Raw genomic sequence first — 20,964 nt, forward strand, 5'->3', positions numbered from 1 at the left:
AAAAAGAGAAAAAAAAGGGACAAATCTATATTAATGGGAAAAATAATGGAAAAAGATATATTTAATAAAATTATAGCGTTAATATACATTTTATCGGTAAAATAGCAATAAATGCATATTATTCTTAAATTTAATTGTCGGATTATGTGTGTGTGTAAAGGGACATATCAAATAATTATTTTGAAGTCCAAAACGCATGTTTTCTGCAATGAAAAAGCAGGTAAAGCGCAGGAATTTTGATATTTCTTGCTTTTTGCTACTTCTCATTGACTTCAATGTTAACAAAACGCACCACAAATGGCAAGAACAATTGACAGGGTCCTTTTCTGAACGCATGGTTTTTGACCAAACTTATGTAAATTTTGAGATGCGTTTTGAAACGCAAAGTGCGGACAAGAAATCATGAATTCTCATAGTCTTTAATGGAAAACCAAAATGCATGCATTTGGGCACAAAAACGCTGCAGTTCAAAACTGACCCTAAACGCACCTGAAGCACAGGTGAAAACTGAAAGTGCACACATAGCCTTACACTATTTAAAAAAATAAAATAAAACTTTTTGGTCGCCATATTCTGAGGCACAAATATTTTAGGCAAGGGGTGCGAACAAAAGACAATAGATCTCTAATCAATTTTGGATATTTTAACCTTGCAGCATAGAAGACATGGTAATTTTGGGAGTCAGTACAATTATAGTGATGCTTGATTTATGTCTCACTACTTTTGTGCTAGAAAAACAGTTTAACCCCTCCCCCCTCCCCAAAACATCCAATAATGTGAAGGGCTTAACTTTCTTGCGCAACGAGTAGCAGTTTTTATTCATACTATTTTGGGTAACATGTGACCCCTTGATTACGTTCTAATTCTGATTTTCTGAAAAGGAATGAACAAAAACTGCATTTCAGGTATGTTTTTATTTGGTTTTGGTTTTTTTACAGCAACCATCATATGACATAAATATTGAAATGGTTTAACAGAGGAAATCAGAGCTAGCTCCGATCCCATCAGATGCAGAGACATCTCTGGTGTATGTTAAAGTAATTTCCGATTGCAAATGATAAGGACACCCATCCTGTACCATCCCAATGAAGTATATGTACACCCTCCATGCGGCAAATCACACCTCTTCGGGGCTTAAAGTAACGGTCAAAAGTTTGGACACCTGTTCATATTGGAATATGCACATTGTAAATTCAGACTTAAGACAGCAAAACCATGTGTGGCAACAAGGCTTTACGAAATACATGTGAAACAAACGAGATAGTTTTACCCCCATGGTATTTTCTCAAGCAGTTTTACCCCCGTGGTGTTCTCTCAAGCAGTTTATCAGGTCGTCACCTGGAGTGTCTTTCCAACAGTCCTAAAGAGTTTCCCAGAGGTGCTGAGCACTTTTTAGCTGCTTTGCCTTCATTCTGCAGTCTAACTCTTCCAAAAGCATCTCAATTGGGTTGAGTTCAGATGATTGTGGAGTCCATCCATTTGATGCAGCATTCCATCGCATACACCTAACAAAGCCTGGAGGTGTTTTGGTCCTTGTTCTGATGGTAACACTAAATGCAAACTAGATGGGATGGCTTGTTTCAGAATGCTGTGGTAGCCATGCTGGGTAAAGTTTCCCAACACCATCACACCTCTCCTCCATGCTGATCAATGTGCACCGCATATATGTCTCACAAAGATATAGTGCTTGTTACCGAACAATCTCTAAATTTGATTAATCAGAACACAGTATAGATTTCCACTGATATGTCCAATCACTGTGTTGCTTAGTCCAAGCAAGTCTCTTTTTCCTGTTTGCGGTCCTCCGTAGTGGCTTCATTGCAGAATTTGATTCATAAAGGCCTACTTCTCACAGTCTCCTCTGAACAATTCATATGTGTCTATTTAATATCTGTACATCATTTATGAGGGTTGTTATCTGAGGTGCTGTCAATAATCCAATTTTGGAGAGTAGTATCACTGATGAACCTATCCTCTGCAGCAGAGGTAATTGTTGATCTTTCTTTCTTGGAGTGGTCCTCATCATAGCGATTGATAATGTTGTGACTGCTCCTAAAAATACGTTTACGGTTCTTGAAACTTTCTACATTGATGGAGCATCTTAAAGTAATGTCATTTTTATAATTTTTCTTTGCTTATTTCAGTAGGTTCTTGCCATAGTCTGCCTTAGAACCACTATGGAATATGGTGCAGTACTGTATGAAACTGTGTAAAAATCTCTGCAAAACACACCTCATAGACACCTCCCATTACAAATCTAGAGGTTAGTGTCAGCTGTGAGTTGAAATTAACCCCTTATTACCCCGACTGCCAACGCACCAGGGCAATCGGGAAGAGCCGGGTTAAGTGCTGGGGTTGTCGCATGTAATGGATGAGACAATCCTGGGAGGCTGCAGGCTGATACTTTTAGGCTGGGGGCTCCCAATAACCGTGGGTCTCCCCAGCCTGAGAATACCAGCCTCCAGCTGTCTGGCTTTATCTTGGCTGGTTATCAAAATTGGGGAAGACCGCACGTTGTTATTAAAATTATTTATTTAAATAATTAAATGTAAAAAAAAGCCGCAAGCGGTTCCTCCTATTTTGAAACACAGCCAAAATAAATGCACGGCTGGGGGCTGCAGATTGTAGCCGTGGGCTTTATCTGTGCTGGGTATCTTAATATAGGGTAACCCTACACAAATTTTATTTATAGAAGAAAACATTTTTTGTTAGCTCACCGAACCACAGCATATGTCAAGTCTGGAGGAGTCCAGTCCATGCAGGGCAGTGCAGGGAACTTGATTCCGGATAATCACAAAGGAGATGGTATTCTTGGTTTTGAAAATTCCAGCAACTCGACCAGGAAATTCTAAAAACAACTTTTATTCCATATCTTTAAAATAGTTAAAAACTAAGCAGGTTTTAAAAAAAAAAAAAACATATGGTTCACCAATGCAGGGAATACGCTTACGCGTTTCGGACTGGAGTCCTTACTCATAGCATAGCCAAACTGAAATAAACGTGCACATATATACACACTGCTGAAGAGAAGTGGGAAAAAAAAAATGGGTCCGTGATTGGAAGCATCAGACATGCTGTCACTCAGGTTGAGGGAGCTGTATGACTGCAACCAGACGCCGGTGGGCGGTGAGCCTAATGAGTGGCCCTGAAAGAAGAATGAGAGGCCACGGCAGCAGTGTGACAGCTGCACTAGTGACCGGTGAGTATGAAGTGCTTACTCCTACCCTCTTTGCGCCGGATTCTGGTCCCCATAGATTATATGGGGACTAGCATCCGGTCAGATACCGGGGATCCATCCCCTCCAACCCTGATTTGGTGGAGCATTGATAGGCGAATCCTCCCATCACTAGTGAGAAATACAGGACAGAATGCAAGAAGATAGAACATGCTGCTGTTCTTTTTTTTTAGACGTTTATTACAAATAAACTGCAGACAAAAAAAACAGCAACTTGCACACAGCAAATCTGAATTCTCATAGACTTTGCTGGGAAGTCAAAAGTGAGAACTTTCTGACAATAAAACTGCACCAAAAAAAACAGCAAAAAAGCAGCTTGTGTATGTAGCCTAAAGCGGGCTTTACACGCTGCTATCTCGCTAGCGTAAGCGAGCGTACCCGCCCCCGTCGGTTGTGCGACACGGGCAAATCGCTACCCGTGCCGCACAACCTCGCTAACACCCGTCACACGCACTTACCTGCCCTGCAACGTCGCTCTGGCCGGCGAACCGCCTCCTTTCTAAGGGGGCGTTTCGTGCGGCGTCACAGCGACGTCACACGGCAGGCGACCAATAGAAGCGGAGGGGCAGAGATGAGCAGGACGTAACATCCCGCCCACCTCCTTCCTTCCGCATTGCTGGTGGAGGCAAGTACGGAGATGTTCGTCGCTCCCCCGGTGGCACACATAGCGGATGTGTGGTGCCGCAGGTACGACGCACAACATCGCTAATAAGCAGAAAACGATTTTTTGTTTGAGGACGACCTCTCCACAGCAAATGATTTTGACCGCTTTTGCGATCGTTTAAGGTCGCTCAAAAGTGTCACATGCTGCGATATCGCTAACGACGCCGGATGTGCGTCACAAACACCGTGAACCCGCCGATAATTCATTAACGATATCGTAGCATGTAAAGCCCCCTTTAGGCTGCTTTCACACCTCCGGTTTCTGCAATGCGGCACACTCCGGCACTTTGCAGGAAAATCACAACCGTTTTTTTTTGCTGCCGGTTGCGTTTTTTCTGCATAGACTTTAATTAGTGCCGCAAAGCCTTGCGTTCCATCCGGTTTTTGCCGCATGCGGCAGATTTAGCCGATGCGGCGGCCGGATGGAACGTTGCCTGCCACGTTTTTTCGTGCGGCAAAAAAAAAAAACGCATCGCGCCGCATTCGGCCGATGCGGCGCATTTTTCAATGCATGCCTATGGCGGCCGGATGCGGCAAAAACCGCATCCGGCCACCGCATGCGGTTTTTGCCACTGCGCATGCTCAGTAGCATGCCGCAAGCGGCAAAAACCGGACGGGCCGCATGGGAAAAACGTATGCAAAGGATGCGGTGTTTTCACCGCATCCGTTGCATAGCTTGCACAGCCGGATTGAGCCGCAGAGCTCAAGCCGGATGTGTGAAAGCAGCCTAAGTCTGGTGATTTCACAATTGAAGTATTCATGTGGCATGCCTGTTTATTGGAAGCCATTCTGGGTGATTACTTGACGAAATTGCTTGAGAGAATGTCAACATAGTAAAAGGGAGGGGGGAATAGTTTTGAAGAATCTAAGGTTTAATAAATATGGTTGCTTTTTTGTTAAGGGCTCATGCACACATTGCCGAATATCATGCATTTACGCTGCGTATTGCACCGCAGCGTAAATGCATTCGACCTGTGTCCCCTGCCCAATCTATGAAGATTGTGCATGAGACGTGCGCTCGTTGCGTTTGAAAGCGCAGCGATTTGGATGCCAAACTTTTGTTCCAAATCGCTGCGTTCCAAGAAGTGATGTCACTTCTTTCGCGCACTTTGGATGCAGCTCCTGCACTGTCTATGGGAGAGGCAGCATCCAGAGCGCATGAAATCGGCTTTTTTTTCGGCAGAAACACTGCATTCATTATGCAGTGTTTCTGCAGCGATTTGACGCGCACATGTGCTGTCAAATCCCTGCAGAAATTTCTGCAGGGACACGACGCAACGTGCGCATACAGCCTTACTCGGCATTTCTATATGTGCTCTTTTGTGAATTTGCTGCCTTCAGTCTAAATCTTCGATGTTCACATTTCAATTACAACAAGGAAACCCATTTATTGTACTTTAGACCGATATTGTACATATATATCCTTTTGCATTAAAGGAGTTAAAAAGTTTACTGTGTTATAGTAAAAATTCTCAGATAAGTCAATGATTTATCATCTCTTGCTCAGATTCCATTTGAATTCTTTTCAGCCATATTTTAATCAAGTTGGACATCATATTCTTGCCTTCGTAGCTTCCACCGAGCACAACTGTCACATAGATCCTTGTGAGCCATAAAACTTGTCTGCCGTATGGAGGTCACAGATGGAAGACCTGTGGCTGTAATGACGCTTACACTCGGAGCCGGCTGCATCTCCAGTGGCTCTCCTTATTCTATATTGTCATAGACCCGCATGACATCTGGCTGGTCTTTAATCAATTCCAAAAGTTTGAAGACCCTTTCTTTGTCAGTGTCTGAGAGTTGTACAGTGATATTGGGCAGGTACTCCGGCCCGGAAGAGATTGGCACTAATCCTAAGGCGATCAGCTGGTTGCGGACATCTCGTAAAGCGGATGAATCACAGATATACTGGAAAGAAAGAATATCAAACAAATTAACATCATCAACATAAATCCAAGAGAACAATTTCAAGATCCTCTCTGAGCATAGCCTCCATCTGTGGGCCATAAGGAGATACCAAATGTAAATCTGGTGCCTATAGGAATCCTAGGATTAATGGTATTCACGCACGTTTCTTCAGGCGCATTTCAGAGCAGATAATGTCTGAAAAAAACATCATGAAAGCACTGAAAAAAATGAACATAAGCATTTGTATTCAAAAGCGACTTATTGTTCATATGTTCAAGCTTTTTAACCGCTTCAAGGCAGCAATCAGATAAAAGAAGTGACCTGGCCATTCTTCTGGTCATTTTTGCTCAGAAGACGCTCTGAACTTTACTTTTCTTGGGGTTTGCACACCGCTTATTACAGTGGTTTGCTTGGTTATTGTTTTATATACCGGTGTTTTGTTGTCTATACATTTTAGCAAGTTTAGTGCACCCCATCTTTAAAACTCTTGGTTTCAGGCTTTTGGGTTTCCTCCGTGGGTGTTCTTCCGACGTGGGGTCCCTTTTCCTGGGGTTTGCACACCATTTATTATAGTGGTTTGCTTGAATTATTGTTCTTATATAGTGTTTTTTTGTTGTCCACTATACATTTTAGCAAGGTTAGTGCACCCCATCTTTAATGCTCAGAACTTTACAACACAAATCAAGGGGAAAATCTCATAAGCAGCCCGGAAGTATTTAGTAATTTTTTTTTCTTTTCTTTTAAATGCTAGCAGCTTCTTATTTATTTATTATTCAATCAGGTAAAAAGAAAACCCCCAAAAAGCTGAAAACGACAGTGAAAAAACAAGACGTTAGAAAAGTCAAGGGAAAACTCTTTAAAAAAAAATGGCGCGCAAAACCGTCAGAAGAATGCTCAGAAAACAACCAAAAATATCACATGTTCCTTCAGAGAAAAAAAAACGTCAGATTTTTCTGAAGCATCCTCTGCTTGAAGAACTTAGGGGCTCCTGAGTTTAAGGCTATGTGTCCACTTTGCTTTTTACCTGCTTTTTTTGCTGCTTTTTCAACTGCAGCGTTTAATGCCAAAATGGATGTGTTCTGCTTTTCAAGCAAAGTCTATGGGAATTTGGGTTTCTTGTTCACACTATGCTGTTCAAAATGCTGCCTTTTTGTGGCAGAAATTTGGGCAAAAACTCAGCTTTGCAGTTCAAAACGCAAATGGCAAAAACAATTGACATGTTGCTTCTTTGAAAAGCTGAGTTTTAGCCCAAAGTTCTGCCACAAAAAGGCAGCATTTTGAACAACATAGTGTGAACAAGAAACCCAAATTCCCATAGATTATGCTTGAAAAGCAGAACACATCCATTTTGGCATTAAACGCTGCAGTTGAAAAAGCAGCAAAAAAGCAACATGGATAGCAACAAGAAGCTATTCCCAGTGAAAATTTTTTATTGATAAATAGTGCTAAACAGGTTTCAAACATGGAGGTGTTCTCATTAGGTCATATAGATATAACTATAACCCCCAGTCTGCTCTAGGGCAAACCGGAGAGCCAGTTAAAAGATAATCAACAATATTTCACACAGGTTACCATTGGATACATAAATGTATTACAAAGACTCCCAATAAGCAAATGCTCAGCAATATCTTGCTAGATAGCAATTTATCAATAACATTTTTTCACTGGGAATAGCTTCTTGTTGCTAACCATATACTAATATTCCCTTGACTATATGTCACGACCTCTTTAAAAAGCAACATGGACACACAGCCTAATAAACGGTATTTTCTAGCAATGGACTTACTCTGAGAATTTGCTCTGCTTACATTTTCTCAAAGACCCATGGACTGATCTGCTATATGGAAATACAGTGGAACCTTGGTTAACGAGAACAATCCATTCTGGGAGTGTGCTTGTAAACCAAGTTACTCGTTCAGCAAAGCAAGATTTCCCATAGGAAATCATTGCAATGCAGGCAATTCATTCCACAACTTGTTAAATGTCCCATCCTGGTCCCCTATTGTGTCATTCCACACATGCACAAACACACACACACACGCACACACGTTATGCTCACCTTACCTTCCGTTCAATCGCCGGCCTCCTGGATCTTGCAGTTCGACGGTACAGGATGTGTATCGGGTAACCATCGCGACGAGGGAGGAACTTCCGCTGCCGGAGCGCTGACTTCAAAGGCAGGAGCCGCTTGCCTCTGATTGGCCAGCACGCTGCCTTTGAGTAGCGGCTGACAGTGGAAGTTCCTCCCTCGTCGCAATGGTTACCCGACACACATCCTGTACCGGCGAACTACAAGAACCATGAGGCCGGCGATGGAACGGAAGGTAAGGTGAGCATAATGTGTGTGTGCGGACTGCAAGAGAGGGTTAGAGCGCGGTGGAGGTACGGAACCGGAAGTGTGTGGTGAGTATTTTGCTCGTACGGCAAAGCTTGCTCGTAAACTGTTACAAATTTACAGCAAGCTTTGCTTGTTAAGCGGAATACTCGCTAACTGGGTTACTCGTTAACCGAGGTTCCACTATACTTGATCATTGCTATTCATTGTCCCAGTTTTTTTTTTTTTTAACTGTTTAGTTACTGAAGAATTTTTCCGTACAAAGTTCACAAATCAAGTAACTACAGCAAGAATAGATAAGACATCAGGGAGGGAGAGACATAAGGAGAGATAGGATGGAGGGAAGGGAGGGTCCTCATCTGTCATCTATGCTCCTTATCCCATTTGTACTTTAGACTTGTATTTTTTGCCTCAATCACTTCTAATTTTCCAGGTATGTCTTTCCTTTCAATGAAGGCTTAACTCTCCATCAGAGTCCCCTTGACAGGAGGTGTTGTGTTCCCACCTTGTACACATCTTTCTCCTCCTCCTCGTCCTGCATCTCTTCCACATCCTCAGCTCCTGCTTGTATGGCCAGGTCCAGCGCCTGCTCCATCTGCACAGGTTTCCCATCTCTGTTTTGGGTCTGGACGGTCACTACACCCTTTTTGTTAAAGCAATGTAGCGCATCAGTGTGAGTTCCTCTGTAAAACAAAAAATGAAAAATTACCCCTTTTTTTTTCATGTGAAAACCCAAAATAGAGAGTTGCGAAGTAAAATCTTTATACCAAATTTTTCAGGTTATAATGTATGTATTTTAGAACAAAAAAAATCCTACTAAAAAGTTTCTTTCTTCTTATAGTTGCAGTCAGTCAGGGGTACTGGCAGCCTATGATCGGGCTGAGTGCTCTAAGCCCTCTGCCTGATCATTGATAGAACTGTGTGGATGTTTGTAGCTGCACAGTTCTCCCTCCTCCTACCCTGCTGATTGTTCAATGCATTGCAGCGCGCAAGTTGTATGTGAAAATAACGTTCCTTTCAGTTTTGTGTCTTTGACAGAACTGTACAGTGATTTATATGGCACAGTTCCCCCTCTTCCTGCCTAACAAAAAGGAGGCCAGTGTTTTTGGAAGAAATGTAATAAACGTTAGGTGATGCATTTTTCCATGCGTTGTGACTTCTGTTCAGAATCGAGAGTGGAGAAAGTGTACGAAGAGCATCTCTCAGTATGGTAGACCCGTCTTTTCTAACTTGGACAAACCATGAATTTGAATGGCCGCCCTGAAATGTTTATTTTACCCCTTAGTGACACTAGAGAGAAACTGAACACTTTCTAGCATTTAGAGGCCTTAAAGAGAGTCTGTCAGCACAGAATGACTGGTCAAACCAAGTACTGGGGCTCAGCACTCCGTTGGCTTGAGCAAACACTCTAGTGCACCTTCCCACCTACTTGTTTTCTCTATTTCTTCAGCCTCATTTTGATTGACAGCTCTGGATTTGCAGAAGAAAAACAGAAGAATGGAGATAGAGGGAGAACAAGCAGGTGGGAGGCTGCACTTATATGTTTGGCCTCGCCTTGGTGCACCAAGTGCCTCTGCTTGGTTTGTACAGTCATCCTGTGCTGACAAGAGTCCCTTTAAAATGGACATCAAGCCAGGCTTCCCTCCAGCTGGTTACTTGGGGGCACAGCATCTGAAACCATTTTAGCCTTCAATAATGGTAAAAACGAGAAATATTAGCCACAAATTTTAGCAATAGTTTATATGGTTATAAAATTGCATACCCATTTTTATTAAGCAGGAGCTTGAGATCTGCAAAAGAGCGACTGGTGTTATCAGTCAGGAGCTCAATAATTAAGGAACATCCACCAGGTCCTCTAGCTTGATACAAGGCAAAGGACGTGGGTTTAGATTTATCCTTAAAAAAAAAAAAAAAGATATTAATAACCCAACAATACATATCTGCATCATCATCCAATTCTACATAATCTACCTCAGGGGTGGGGAACCTCCAGCCCGTGGAGAGACTTTTCCTGCAGCCCATGGGCACATTCCCAGGGACCACAGTGCTCGGGCATCAGCCTCGGTCTTACCGGCTGCCGGCCTTTTAAATCCCAATGGTGATGCGAGGACGCGCATGCAGCTTCATGCACATACCATGAAGTCCTCACACTGGCCTGTGCCAGCATGCTAAGGGCTTACCTTGTGAGCAGGTTAAGCGCGAGTTGCACTCCCATCCCACAGAAGAACTAGAGGAGCAGCAACATTACCGGGCTCCCTACTGTCCATGCCTTCCAGACCTGTGCTGTGTGACTCCTCCCCCAGTGCTGTGAGGCCACAACCCAGAGCTGCGTACCACCTAGTAGTATGCGTGCCCCCTTCAGTATTGTGTGCCACCCCCCAGTGCTGTGTACTCACTCAGTGCTGTGTAATGCCCCCCTAGTGATCTCTATGCTCCCCCGGTACTGTCTGTGCCCCATAGTGCTGCCTGCACCACTTAATGCTGTCCGTGCCGCCAACAGTGCTGTCTGTGCTCACCAGTCCTGTCCGTGTCCCCCTAGTGCTCTGTACCCCATAGTGCCGTGTGCCACCCCCCAGTGCTGTGTACTCGCCACTGTTGTCCGTGCCCCACCAGTGCTATCCATGCCTCCCTGATAATGTCTATGCTTCCCCAGTCCTGTCCATGCCACCTAATTCTGTCCGTGCACCCCGAGTGCTGTCCATGCCACCGCCAGTGCTGTCCGTGCTCGTTAGTGCTCTCTCAGTGCAATCCATGCAGCCCAGTGATGTTTGTGCCCCAGCCTCTCCTGTGAAGTATACGCCCCCAGCCTCTCCTGTGAAGTATACGCCCCCAGCCTCTCCTGTGAAGTATACGCCCCCAGCCTCTCCTGTGAAGTATACGCCCCCAGCCTCTCCTGTGAAGTATACGCCCCCAGCCTCTCCTGTGAAGTATACGCCCCCAGCCTCTCCTGTGAAGTATACGCCCCCAGCCTCTCCTGTGAAGTATACGCCCCAGTGTGTCCTGTGAAGTATACGCCCCAGTGTGTCCTGTGAAGTATACGCCCCAGTGTGTCCTGTGAAGTATACGCCCCAGCCTCTCCTGTGAAGTATACGCCACAGCCTCTCCTGTGAAGTATACGCCCCAGCGTCTCCTATAATGTCTATGCCCCAGCTTCTAAAGACTGAGACAAACCTGAAAAGCAGTTATGAGAAGCAACAAGATCAATATCACCGAACATCACAGCCGCACCGAAGAGAAGCAGCTCCAGCCACCACAGAAGGGGTGAGTTAATTGTTTGACCAAACATAGCAGGGTAATTTTCAAGATGATAATTTTGAGCGGCCCCTGAAGGTTAGTAGAAAAGTCCAATTGAACCCCGGCAGTAAAAAGGTTCCCTACCCCTGATCTACCTAAAGAGATTGCACAGGAATAGTGTCCAAGGAATTATTGTACAAGCTTGTATTGGTAATGGTAAATATCTTCAGCACAAATTACTATTGAAAAGATTAAATGTTAATGAAATCTCATTCACTACGTATGTACAAAACTGAATTTCTTTATGAAAAATCTCCACCCCATGTAAACAGCCCCTCCGTTACTCTTTTTGCTTTAGGCTCCGGTTTCTTACCGCTCCTTTAACGGCAGCTTCAATGGAAGCTTTTGGCATGTTTCTTTGCCGTCCCTGCTCAACCAGTTGGTATAATTGTGGATTGAAGTCGGGGTTTGGTCCCCCTTCTGTAAGGAGAAAACAAAATCATCTTGTGCCCATCTCCTCCAGCCCCCTATAATGCAACTCTTTTCCATACCTCTCACTGCCACTTTGATCATCGCTGAGAGCCTGGCGAACAGGCGTGACCTGGCTGCATCCTTTGGACCCTTTATATGCTTCACTTTGGACCATTTATTATGTCCAGCCGAGGCTACTGCAGATGCGTGAAGTCTCGCCTCGCGACCAGGACAATGCAATCTATCCAACGCTTCCTGACATCCAGACAGTGACCTCCAGAGACTGCTCCGGTACGAGACGCAGAACCTGCCCAATGCTAGAGACATAATGCCACCACAGGCTCACACTACGGAAATGGAGGACAAGAAAGTCAACCACTGCTCCTCACAGTACACAGTACTACGAAGGAAAACAAAGTCACACATGGCAGAAGAGTGCCACATTATTCATGATCTCTTTTTGCTGCCAATAAAGTTTCTGAAAATAAGCCACAGTGGCCCCCTCGTCCTCCTGTAACGTTTGCAAAAGGCCACATTGGCCCCTACCTCCTGTAAACCGTGCAGTATATCCAAAGAGGCCACTACCCTATGTATTCCTTGCAGGATTACCCCAGAGGCTCCTACTCTACATACCCTTGCGGGATGACCTCAGAGGCTTCTACGCTACGTATCCCTTGTGGGATGACTTCACAGGCCCCTACTCTACGTACCCCTTGCGGGATGACCTCACAGGCCCCTACTCTACGTACCCCTTGTGGGATGACCTCAGAAGCCTCTACTCTATGTACCCCTTGCGGGATGAGCTCAGAAGCCCCTGCTCTACGTACCCCATGCGGGATGACCTCAGAGGACCCTACCCTAAGTCCCCTTTGCGGGATGACCTCAGAGGTCCCTACCCTACGTACCCCTTGTGGGATGACATCAGAGGCCCCTACCCCATGTACCCCTTGCAAGGAAAGAAGATAATGGTTTGGCGCAATGGGAGTATATTAACCGCCACTCAGGATAAATGTCCAGCTTGTTTATTTTTCCAGTATTGTAATAAAATACAAGTCTGACGCATAATTCATGCACAGCTTCAATGTAGAGAAAAAATTGACAGTTGGATGACCTCAGAGGCCCCTACGCTACGCACCCCTTGCGGGATGACCTCAGAGATCCCTACCCTATGTAACCCTTGCGGGATGGCCTCAGAAGTCCCTACCCCATGTAACCCTTGCGGGATGGCCTCAGAAGCCCCTACCCTATGTAACCCTTGCAGGATGGCCTCAGAAGCCCCTACCCTATGTAACCCTTGCGGGATGGCCTCAGAAGCCCCTACCCTATGTAACCCTTGCGGGATGGCCTCAGAAGCCTCTACCCTAAGTAACTCTTGCGGGATGGCCTCAGAAGCCTCTACTCTATGTAAACCTTGCGGGATGGCCTCAGAAGCCCCTACCCTATGTAACCCTTGCGGGATGGCCTCAGAAGCCTCTACCCTATGTAACTCTTGCGGGATGGCCTCAGAAGCCTCTACCCTATGTAACTCTTGCGGGATGGCCTCAGAAGCCTCTACCCTATGTAACTCTTGCGGGATGGCCTCAGAAGCCTCTACCCTATGTAACTCTTGCGGGATGGCCTCAGAAGCCTCTACCCTATGTAACTCTTGCGGGATGGCCTCAGAAGCCCCTACCCTATGTAACCCTTGCAGGATGGCCTCAGAAGCCCCAACTCTAGGTACCCCTTGCAGGATGGCATCAGAGGTTCCTGCCCTACGTAACCCTTGCAGGATGGCCTCAGAAGCCCCTATCCTATGTAACCCTTGCAGGATGGCCTCAGAAGCCCCTACCCTATGTAACCCTTGCAGGATGGCCTCAGAAGCCTCTACCCTATGTAACTCTTGCGGGATGGCCTCAGAAGCCTCTACCCTATGTAACTCTTGCGGGATGGCCTCAGAAGCCTCTACCCTATGTAACTCTTGCGGGATGGCCTCAGAAGCCTCTACCCTATGTAACTCTTGCGGGATGGCCTCAGAAGCCTCTACCCTATGTAACTCTTGCGGGATGGCCTCAGAAGCCTCTACCCTATGTAACTCTTGCGGGATGGCCTCAGAAGCCTCTACCCTATGTAACTCTTGCGGGATGGCCTCAGAAGCCTCTACCCTATGTAACTCTTGCGGGATGGCCTCAGAAGCCTCTACCCTATGTAACCCTTGCGGGATGGCCTCAGAAGCCCCTACCCTTTGTAACCCTTGCGGGATGGCCTCAGAAGCCCCTACCCTTTGTAACCCTTGCGGGATGGCCTCAGAAGCCCCTACCCTTTGTAACCCTTGCGGGATGGCCTCAGAAGCCTCTACCCTATGTAACCCTTGCGGGATGGCCTCAGAAGCCTCTACCCTATGTAACTCTTGCGGGATGGCCTCAGAAGCCCCTACCCTATGTAACCCTTGCAGGATGGCCTCAGAAGCCCCAACTCTAGGTACCCCTTGCAGGATGGCATCAGAGGTTCCTGCCCTACGTAACCCTTGCAGGATGACCTCAGAGGCTCACAATACTGTGTGGGCTAGAAACATTGCAGGACAGCACTGGCAAAGCCTTAGACTGGACAAAAAAAATACCCACTTAAGAAGAGGGGAGAGGGAGTTTACACAGACACCCCTCAATGGACAGCACATGCCTGAATTTGGCAAGTTTTGTTTCCGATAATTCAGGACACACCCAGCAACTTTGGTATTGCGGCCAACTATGCTGTACCAGCCATGGATTCCCAGCTCTACATTGCCTCCAGCACACAGACAGTTAATGAGGAATTTCATTTAAAACTATTATTCCCAGCTACCTGTCCGGTCTGTCAGGGCATGCTGGGAGATGTAGATCACTGTAGTAGGGGTAGAACAGCGTCACTAATTTCTCCCAGGTCACATGACCTCCAAACAGGTAATGTACGTGGGAACATTACAGGGCGAACCCTGAAAAACCAGGAACTGGCCATGACAGGGGACATACACCGAGCCCGGTGTGCGGACACCCGGGCACTGACCTCCAGGATCACATCCTCCTCTGCCCGCTGTCTCCTTGCTGAAACTAACAGTGCGCCGCTCACACTGGGGGAAGGGTGCAGCCGGAGCACGCGTCCACCCGGAAACAAGCTCCGTGCAATTCAGTTCCGCTCTTTTGTTGCTGGGGCAGATTCCATAGTCAGTGCGTGCTTTTTCTTCCATGATAACTGTTCACTTTCTTTTGCCATGTCTGCTGCTTTATTTTAGGAAATGCATACCCAAAAGTAAGTGAACCTCAAGGACAGTGACAAGTCAGAGAGCTCCCACAATGACACAATAAGACAAGTGACAGCCACTGAGCCTTTAATGATGGTAACCTGAGTGTCCCCCCCATAATGTGGGGCAAGAAAGCACAATGTCTCCTACAGTGACACCCAAAGTCCCCCAAAATACCAGCAAGTCTTTCCCTAAACACCACGACTAGAATGGCTGCACACCATGAAGGGACACAACTAAAGACCCCCAAAATGAAAGCAGTGACAGTAAACCACCATGCTGGTAGAGGGGCGCAGAGGGGAATCTATATGGTTGTTAAATAACAAATGTCTGCTAGGCGTGTGGAGTCTACGGACAACAGATCCGTTAATAAGTTGCTATTTAGCCATCCGTTGTACTTGCATTTGTAACGGATCCGTTGTTTCCTTACTGGATCCGTTACAAATGGAAGATAAAGAGCAATCCATTAATGGATCTGTTGTCCATTGACTCCCATGTTAAAAAACGGATCCAACAGACATCAATTTCCCAACGGATCTATGCAGGATCCGCTCTAATGGATGACTACAGGACATGTGAACTTAGCTATAGAGTGTATCCATGAGTAATATGTAAGATGTTTGAGTAATAACTACACATGGCCTCTTCCAAAGTTGTTTCAGTGCTCTGAGGACTAGAAAGGTGTCTTATGGACTATGTGCGGCTGTGGCGGTGGAGGCCATGCAGATTGTCTGAGACTTCAACTCTGTGTGAAGCGAGGATTGTGGGAGCAAGTGAGACTTCAGATCTAGGACACGCTATGGTAACTTGGTCAAAGTGGATATATCACACTTCAACCACTAGGAAAATAGAAACTGGTGAAGGGTTGGCTGCACCTTTTCTTTTAGGGTATGTGCGCACGTTACTTTTTACCTGCTTTTTAGCTGCTTTATCTTCTGCGCTGTTTAATGCCAAAATGGATGTGTTCTTCTATTCAAGCAAAGTCTATGGGAATTTGGGTTTCTTGTTCACACTATGTTGTTCAAAATGCTGCCTTTTTGTGGCAGAACTTTGGTCAAAAACTCAGCTTTGCAGTGCAAAACCCAAATGGCAAAAACAATTGACATGTTGCTTCTTTGAAAAGCTGAGTTTTTGACCAAAGTTCTGCCACAAAAAGGCAGCATTTTGAACAACATAGTGTGAACAAGAAACCCAAATTCCCATAGACTTTGCTTGAATAGAAGAACACATCCATTTTGGCATTAAACAGCGCAGAAGAAAAAGCAGGTAAAAAGCAGGTAAAAAGCAACGTGCGCACATACCCTTTAACAGTCCTGAAATGTTCAGCTAAGTTAACAAATCAATTTGCACATTCGGCCATTTTAGGAACAGTTATTTGGAATTTATGTGCAAAAGAGATGTATTGCAGCTGGACTGTAGGCTCCCTTCACACGTCCATATTTCATGTACGTGTGACGTCCATTGAATTTCACACATACTGGAGACACTCTCACATGTAGACCCATTAAAATCACTGGGCTTGTCCATATGTGCATGTTTTCACACGGGTCATTCCGTGTCAAGTGGACCAGTTTTAAAAATCGTCCCCACTCGACGTTCTCCGATTTTGCTGAAAATTTATAAGGATGTACATGTATGTTTGAAAAGAGGTTCTGTAAATTTTTAGGGCCAGATCTCAAATATATTGGGCACTGTTGACCTTTCACTGGAAGCCCCCCCCAAGCCTGCGGCTTCAGCTAAGAGGATTTTGCAAACTTTGGCACATAGCCATTAGAGTTCTATACTGGCTATGATGCTGAAATTTGGCATACTAGCTCAACTTTTGCTGCTAAACGCGATAAAATTATTACCGGCTATGACAAAACAATATTTCGGCCGCAATTTTGTGTCAAAGTAGCTTGCAAAACGCCTCGCTTAAAATGTATGCCTAACTTTGCCCATATATAACTCAAGACCAAAAACCAATAGGAACTGGTGCTTTACCCTGTACAACAAACATCTACATGACTTTGCATTGCTGCAATATCACGGTCAAAGCATATGTATTTGTGGAAATATTCACACCCACATATGATGAAAAACTTAAAAAACCCGAATTGTACCTATTTTTAGGTCAAATTTCTCAAAAAGGGTACCCCTAAAATATATTAATTCTGATATCATTAGAAAGAGCACATTTTGCTCTACAAGGATCATTGGGTTTTTTTTGGAGTCTCTCAGTTTAAGAAAAGAAAAATGCCACTAATTGGGCAGTTCGGGTCCCCACCCACATGCAGCCATAAACAGAGCAATTCTGGAGGTGGATAAGAGGGTTTTTTTTAAAAAAATGTTTATTGCACACTACATCTGATCATACTGTTGTTACCCAAAGTGCGAGCCGTTCAAATACTGCAAGTGGCTCACAATGAGCTGAGCACCGCGTGTGCCCAAGCACAGTGATGCTCATGCGAGTGGTTTGCATACGTAAAGCACCCGAACTTTGAACCTAAATTCACTCATCTCTACTCCTTAAAAATCGCTTGAAAGACCTTTCCTGTTCCTTTCATGGGCGGCATGGTGGCTCAGTGGTTAGCATCGCAGCGCTGGGGTCTTGGGTTCAAATCCCACCACGGACAACATCTGCAAGGAGTTTGTATGTTCTCCCCGTGTTTGTGTGGGTTTCCTCCGGGTTCTCTGGATTCCTCCCACACTCCAAAGACATACAGATAGGGAATTTAGATTGTGAGCCCCAATGGGGACACAGTTGCTGATGTATGTAAAGTGCTGTGGAATATGTTGGCGCTTATTATTATTATTATTATTATTATTATTTTTTTAATGGAAAATCTGCTTAGCTGGTCATATGTTCAGTTTTTCAAGCATTATTTTTTTGATTCAGGTTTTGAAAACGCCTGTTGAGAGAAAACAAAGTAGATGTTACTTCTTTGAAATAGCTCTTGATGGAAAATGGTCCAAACCGGGCACTGTCCAATCAAAAAATCTCTCCAAAAATGCTTGAAAAACTCTTCAAGAACGATAAATCAAACTCTTTGGGAAATGAAAATCTCCAAATACTCCCCCGAGGACAGTTTCTTGAAGTAGTTTGTACCAGAAGACACACCGGTAAAAACACATGCGTTTTTACTGCGTTTCGGTGCGTTTTTTGCTGCGCTTTTGTTCCCGCTTTTTGCTGCATTTTTCAAATGCATTGCATGGGTGGAAAAACGCAGAAAAGTATTGACATGTTGCTTTTTTTTGTCAGCTCAAAAACACAGCTAAAAAAAAAGCACTGTGCGGACAGCAAAAATGAAAGCTCATAGACTTTGCTGGGGAAGCAAAGTCATGCAGTTTTCTGACCAAAAACGCACCTGAAAAACACGCAAAAATGCCGCAAAAAAAGCACCGTGCGCACATAGCCATAGCCTCATGGGTTCTTTTTTATTCTGAGTTTTAGATTGGAAGCAGACACAGCACAAAGAAGTTTCCGTATTGTGTGTCACACTGGAGGCTAAAGATGACCTGGACAAGTTAAATTGATTGGTGAAAAGCTGACCCTGATTTGTGTGAAATTCTGTTAGAATGTTCCTATCTTACTGCTGTTCCATCTCAAACCTTCCAGTGCTGATGTCTTTTCCTAGCAAACAGAAGGACTGAGACTGTGTTGACCACTTTGGGATCCTGTTGTAACAGGGGCTAGCCTCCCAGAGACCCTTAGCGGCCCTTAGTTAGTTACATACCCTTTACAATTTGGATGTTGGATGCTTACAGTCTATTGTAGAAGTGTATTGCTAGTAGATAAAGGAGTAGGGAATTTTCCCATTGATTAAGGGACCGTCACACTTTAGCAACCCTCCAGCGATCCCACCAGCAAGCTGACCTGGTCAGGATCGCTGGTGCGTCGCTACATGGTCGCTGGTGAGCTGGCAATCAGGCAGATCTCACCAGCGACCAGTGACCAGCCACCAGCAACGCTTGGAAGCGATGCTGCGCTTGGTAACTAAGGTAAATATCGAGTAACCAAGCGCTTGGTTACCCGATATTTACCTTGGTTACCAGCACACACCACTTAGCGCTGGCTCCCTGCACTCCTAGCCAGAGTACACATCAGGTTAATAAGCAAACCGCTTTGCTTATTTACCCGATGTGTACTCCGGCTATGTGTGCAGGGAGCAGGGAGCCGGCACTGGCAGCCTGAGAGCGGCGGACGCTAGTAACCAAGGTAAATATCGGGTAACCAAGCAAAGGGCTTCACTTGGTTACCCGATATTTACCTTGGTTACAGCTTACCGCAGGCTGCCAGAAGCCGGCTCCCTGCACATTCAGATCGTTGCTCTCTCGCTGTCAAACACAGCGATGTGTGCTTTACAGCGGGAGAGCAACGTCCAAAAAATGAACCAGCACTGTGTGTAACGAGCAGCAATTTCACAGCAGGGGCCAGATCGCTGCTCAGTGTCACACACAGCGAGATCACTAATGAGGTCAGTGGTGCGTCACAAAAACCGTGACTCAGCAGTGATCTCACTAGCGATCTCGCTATGTGTGAAGCACCCCTAAGAAAAGGGGAAAACAAACACCAGGTCATTCTTCCCTTGGTGTCGAATTCTGCCGCTCTAACGTTGGTCGGGGGTCTATTAAGATTTTTACTATGTAGCCTTCTTTCTTCTTTGTATACCTGGGGCAGCAAATTATTGCCACTATAGAAACAAGCAAGCGATCAACTACTTCAGGGTCAAGCACTTGGTTACAGTTATTCTTGATCCTATGCAACTATGGAAGCAATGAACAATATGCTTGCGCTGGTGATGGGTGTATACAGCGCTCATGAGCAGGTAAACACAGTTGTTAACCATTACCCACTTGTAGATGGTGATTCATATGACATGTCATGTGTAATCCGGTCTGGATTGTGTAATCCCCTTACATTGTGGTACAGATTTCTAGGGCAGGTGAAGCATAACATCTCTCCTGACTCCATAGACTGCAAATAATGACAGTGATGATTAGTGGAAGGATTAGTTTGTGTATCTTCCTCTATTTGCGTTTGCTATCTCTCCTCATATATCTCTGGGGCCCCATTACTGTTCCTACAAAGGATTGTTCATTTACAGTTGCTGTCCGCCGCAGTTCCATGACCACCGATGGGCTATATATAAGCCAACCATCAGACGTTTAATGGCCTGTTAAGACAGGATCACCAGAATGATCATCAATGTAATCTTTATGTCTGATAGAATGTCATCATTATCGGTGGCACTGCTCCTGTGACACCAGACAATGTGCTGTCGACAACGATGATTTTATTGCCCTAATGATCATAATAATCATTTGCCAAGTGAGCATTTTGCTTCTTTCTTGGGTAATTGCTGACATTTTATACACAAGCCGATAATCTGCAAACAAGTGTTCTAACGAATGCCCATTCCCGATTATTGCTTAGTGTACATGGGCCGTAATGTTGCGTTCATATTGATACAATTTTTTTTATTTAATATCCTTGCCATGTAGTGTAGGGTAGAGTTAATGCCAATTTTGCTGGTGGTCTAGGGTAGTTAAGGGGCAATGTCAGCTTTCCAGGTGGTCCATGCACTAAAGAGGTCAATGCCAACATTCTTGATGGTTCATAATATTGATGACTTCGGAACTGCATTACTGCTATACGAAATTTGTTAAAAAAAATGAAGGTACTTAGCAAACAAATTGGACTTTCATGAGAGCCAGCGACAAGGCGTACCCTTTGTTGGGACTTTAACCATGTATGTATGCCTCTACCCGGGTTGAAGAGAATGGGTTTCACAGCCGCGCCAAAAGACTACTGGATTTGATGATTCTTTGCTGGTTTGTCCTGAGGAAGGGAGCTGTGTTCTCCTGAAACGCGTAGACTTGACC

General features: G+C 45.0%; 1 protein-coding gene across 2 annotated transcripts; it reads right to left on the reverse strand.

Moving 5' to 3' along the window:
• Window positions 1-899: 899 nt before the first annotated feature.
• On the reverse strand, window positions 900-14,944 carry TACO1 (translational activator of cytochrome c oxidase I). Of its 2 annotated transcripts, none has more exons than XM_075350341.1 (6): window positions 14,865-14,944; window positions 11,927-12,193; window positions 11,749-11,855; window positions 9,904-10,037; window positions 8,647-8,824; window positions 900-5,806 (listed from the first exon to the last, which is right to left on the reverse strand). In XM_075350341.1, exons 2-6 carry the CDS (start codon window positions 12,171-12,173, stop codon window positions 5,606-5,608), a joined length of 867 nt encoding a protein of 288 aa, XP_075206456.1. In that variant the 5' UTR covers window positions 12,174-12,193; window positions 14,865-14,944; the 3' UTR covers window positions 900-5,605. The 2 variants fall into 2 exon arrangements, with proteins under 2 accessions (XP_075206456.1, XP_075206457.1); XM_075350342.1 differs by lacking the exon at window positions 14,865-14,944 and adding an exon at window positions 14,664-14,856.
• Window positions 14,945-20,964: the final 6,020 nt, after the last annotated feature.

The sequence above is a fragment of the Anomaloglossus baeobatrachus genome, chromosome 5, assembly GCF_048569485.1.
Source record: "Anomaloglossus baeobatrachus isolate aAnoBae1 chromosome 5, aAnoBae1.hap1, whole genome shotgun sequence".
NCBI lineage: Eukaryota > Metazoa > Chordata > Amphibia > Anura > Aromobatidae > Anomaloglossus > Anomaloglossus baeobatrachus.

Excerpts from the sequence above, each read along its gene's own strand:
- TACO1 (XM_075350341.1), bottom strand. The coding sequence starts at position 12,173 with ATGTCTCTAGCATTGGGCAGGTTCTGCGTCTCGTACCGGAGCAGTCTC. Across the intron at positions 10,038-11,748 it reads AAGCTGCCGTTAAAGGAGCG|GATAAATCTAAACCCACGTC; the intron begins GTAAGAAACCGG and ends TTTTTTTTTAAG. Across the intron at positions 8,825-9,903 it reads CTCCTGCTTAATAAAAATGG|AGGAACTCACACTGATGCGC; the intron begins GTATGCAATTTT and ends TTTGTTTTACAG.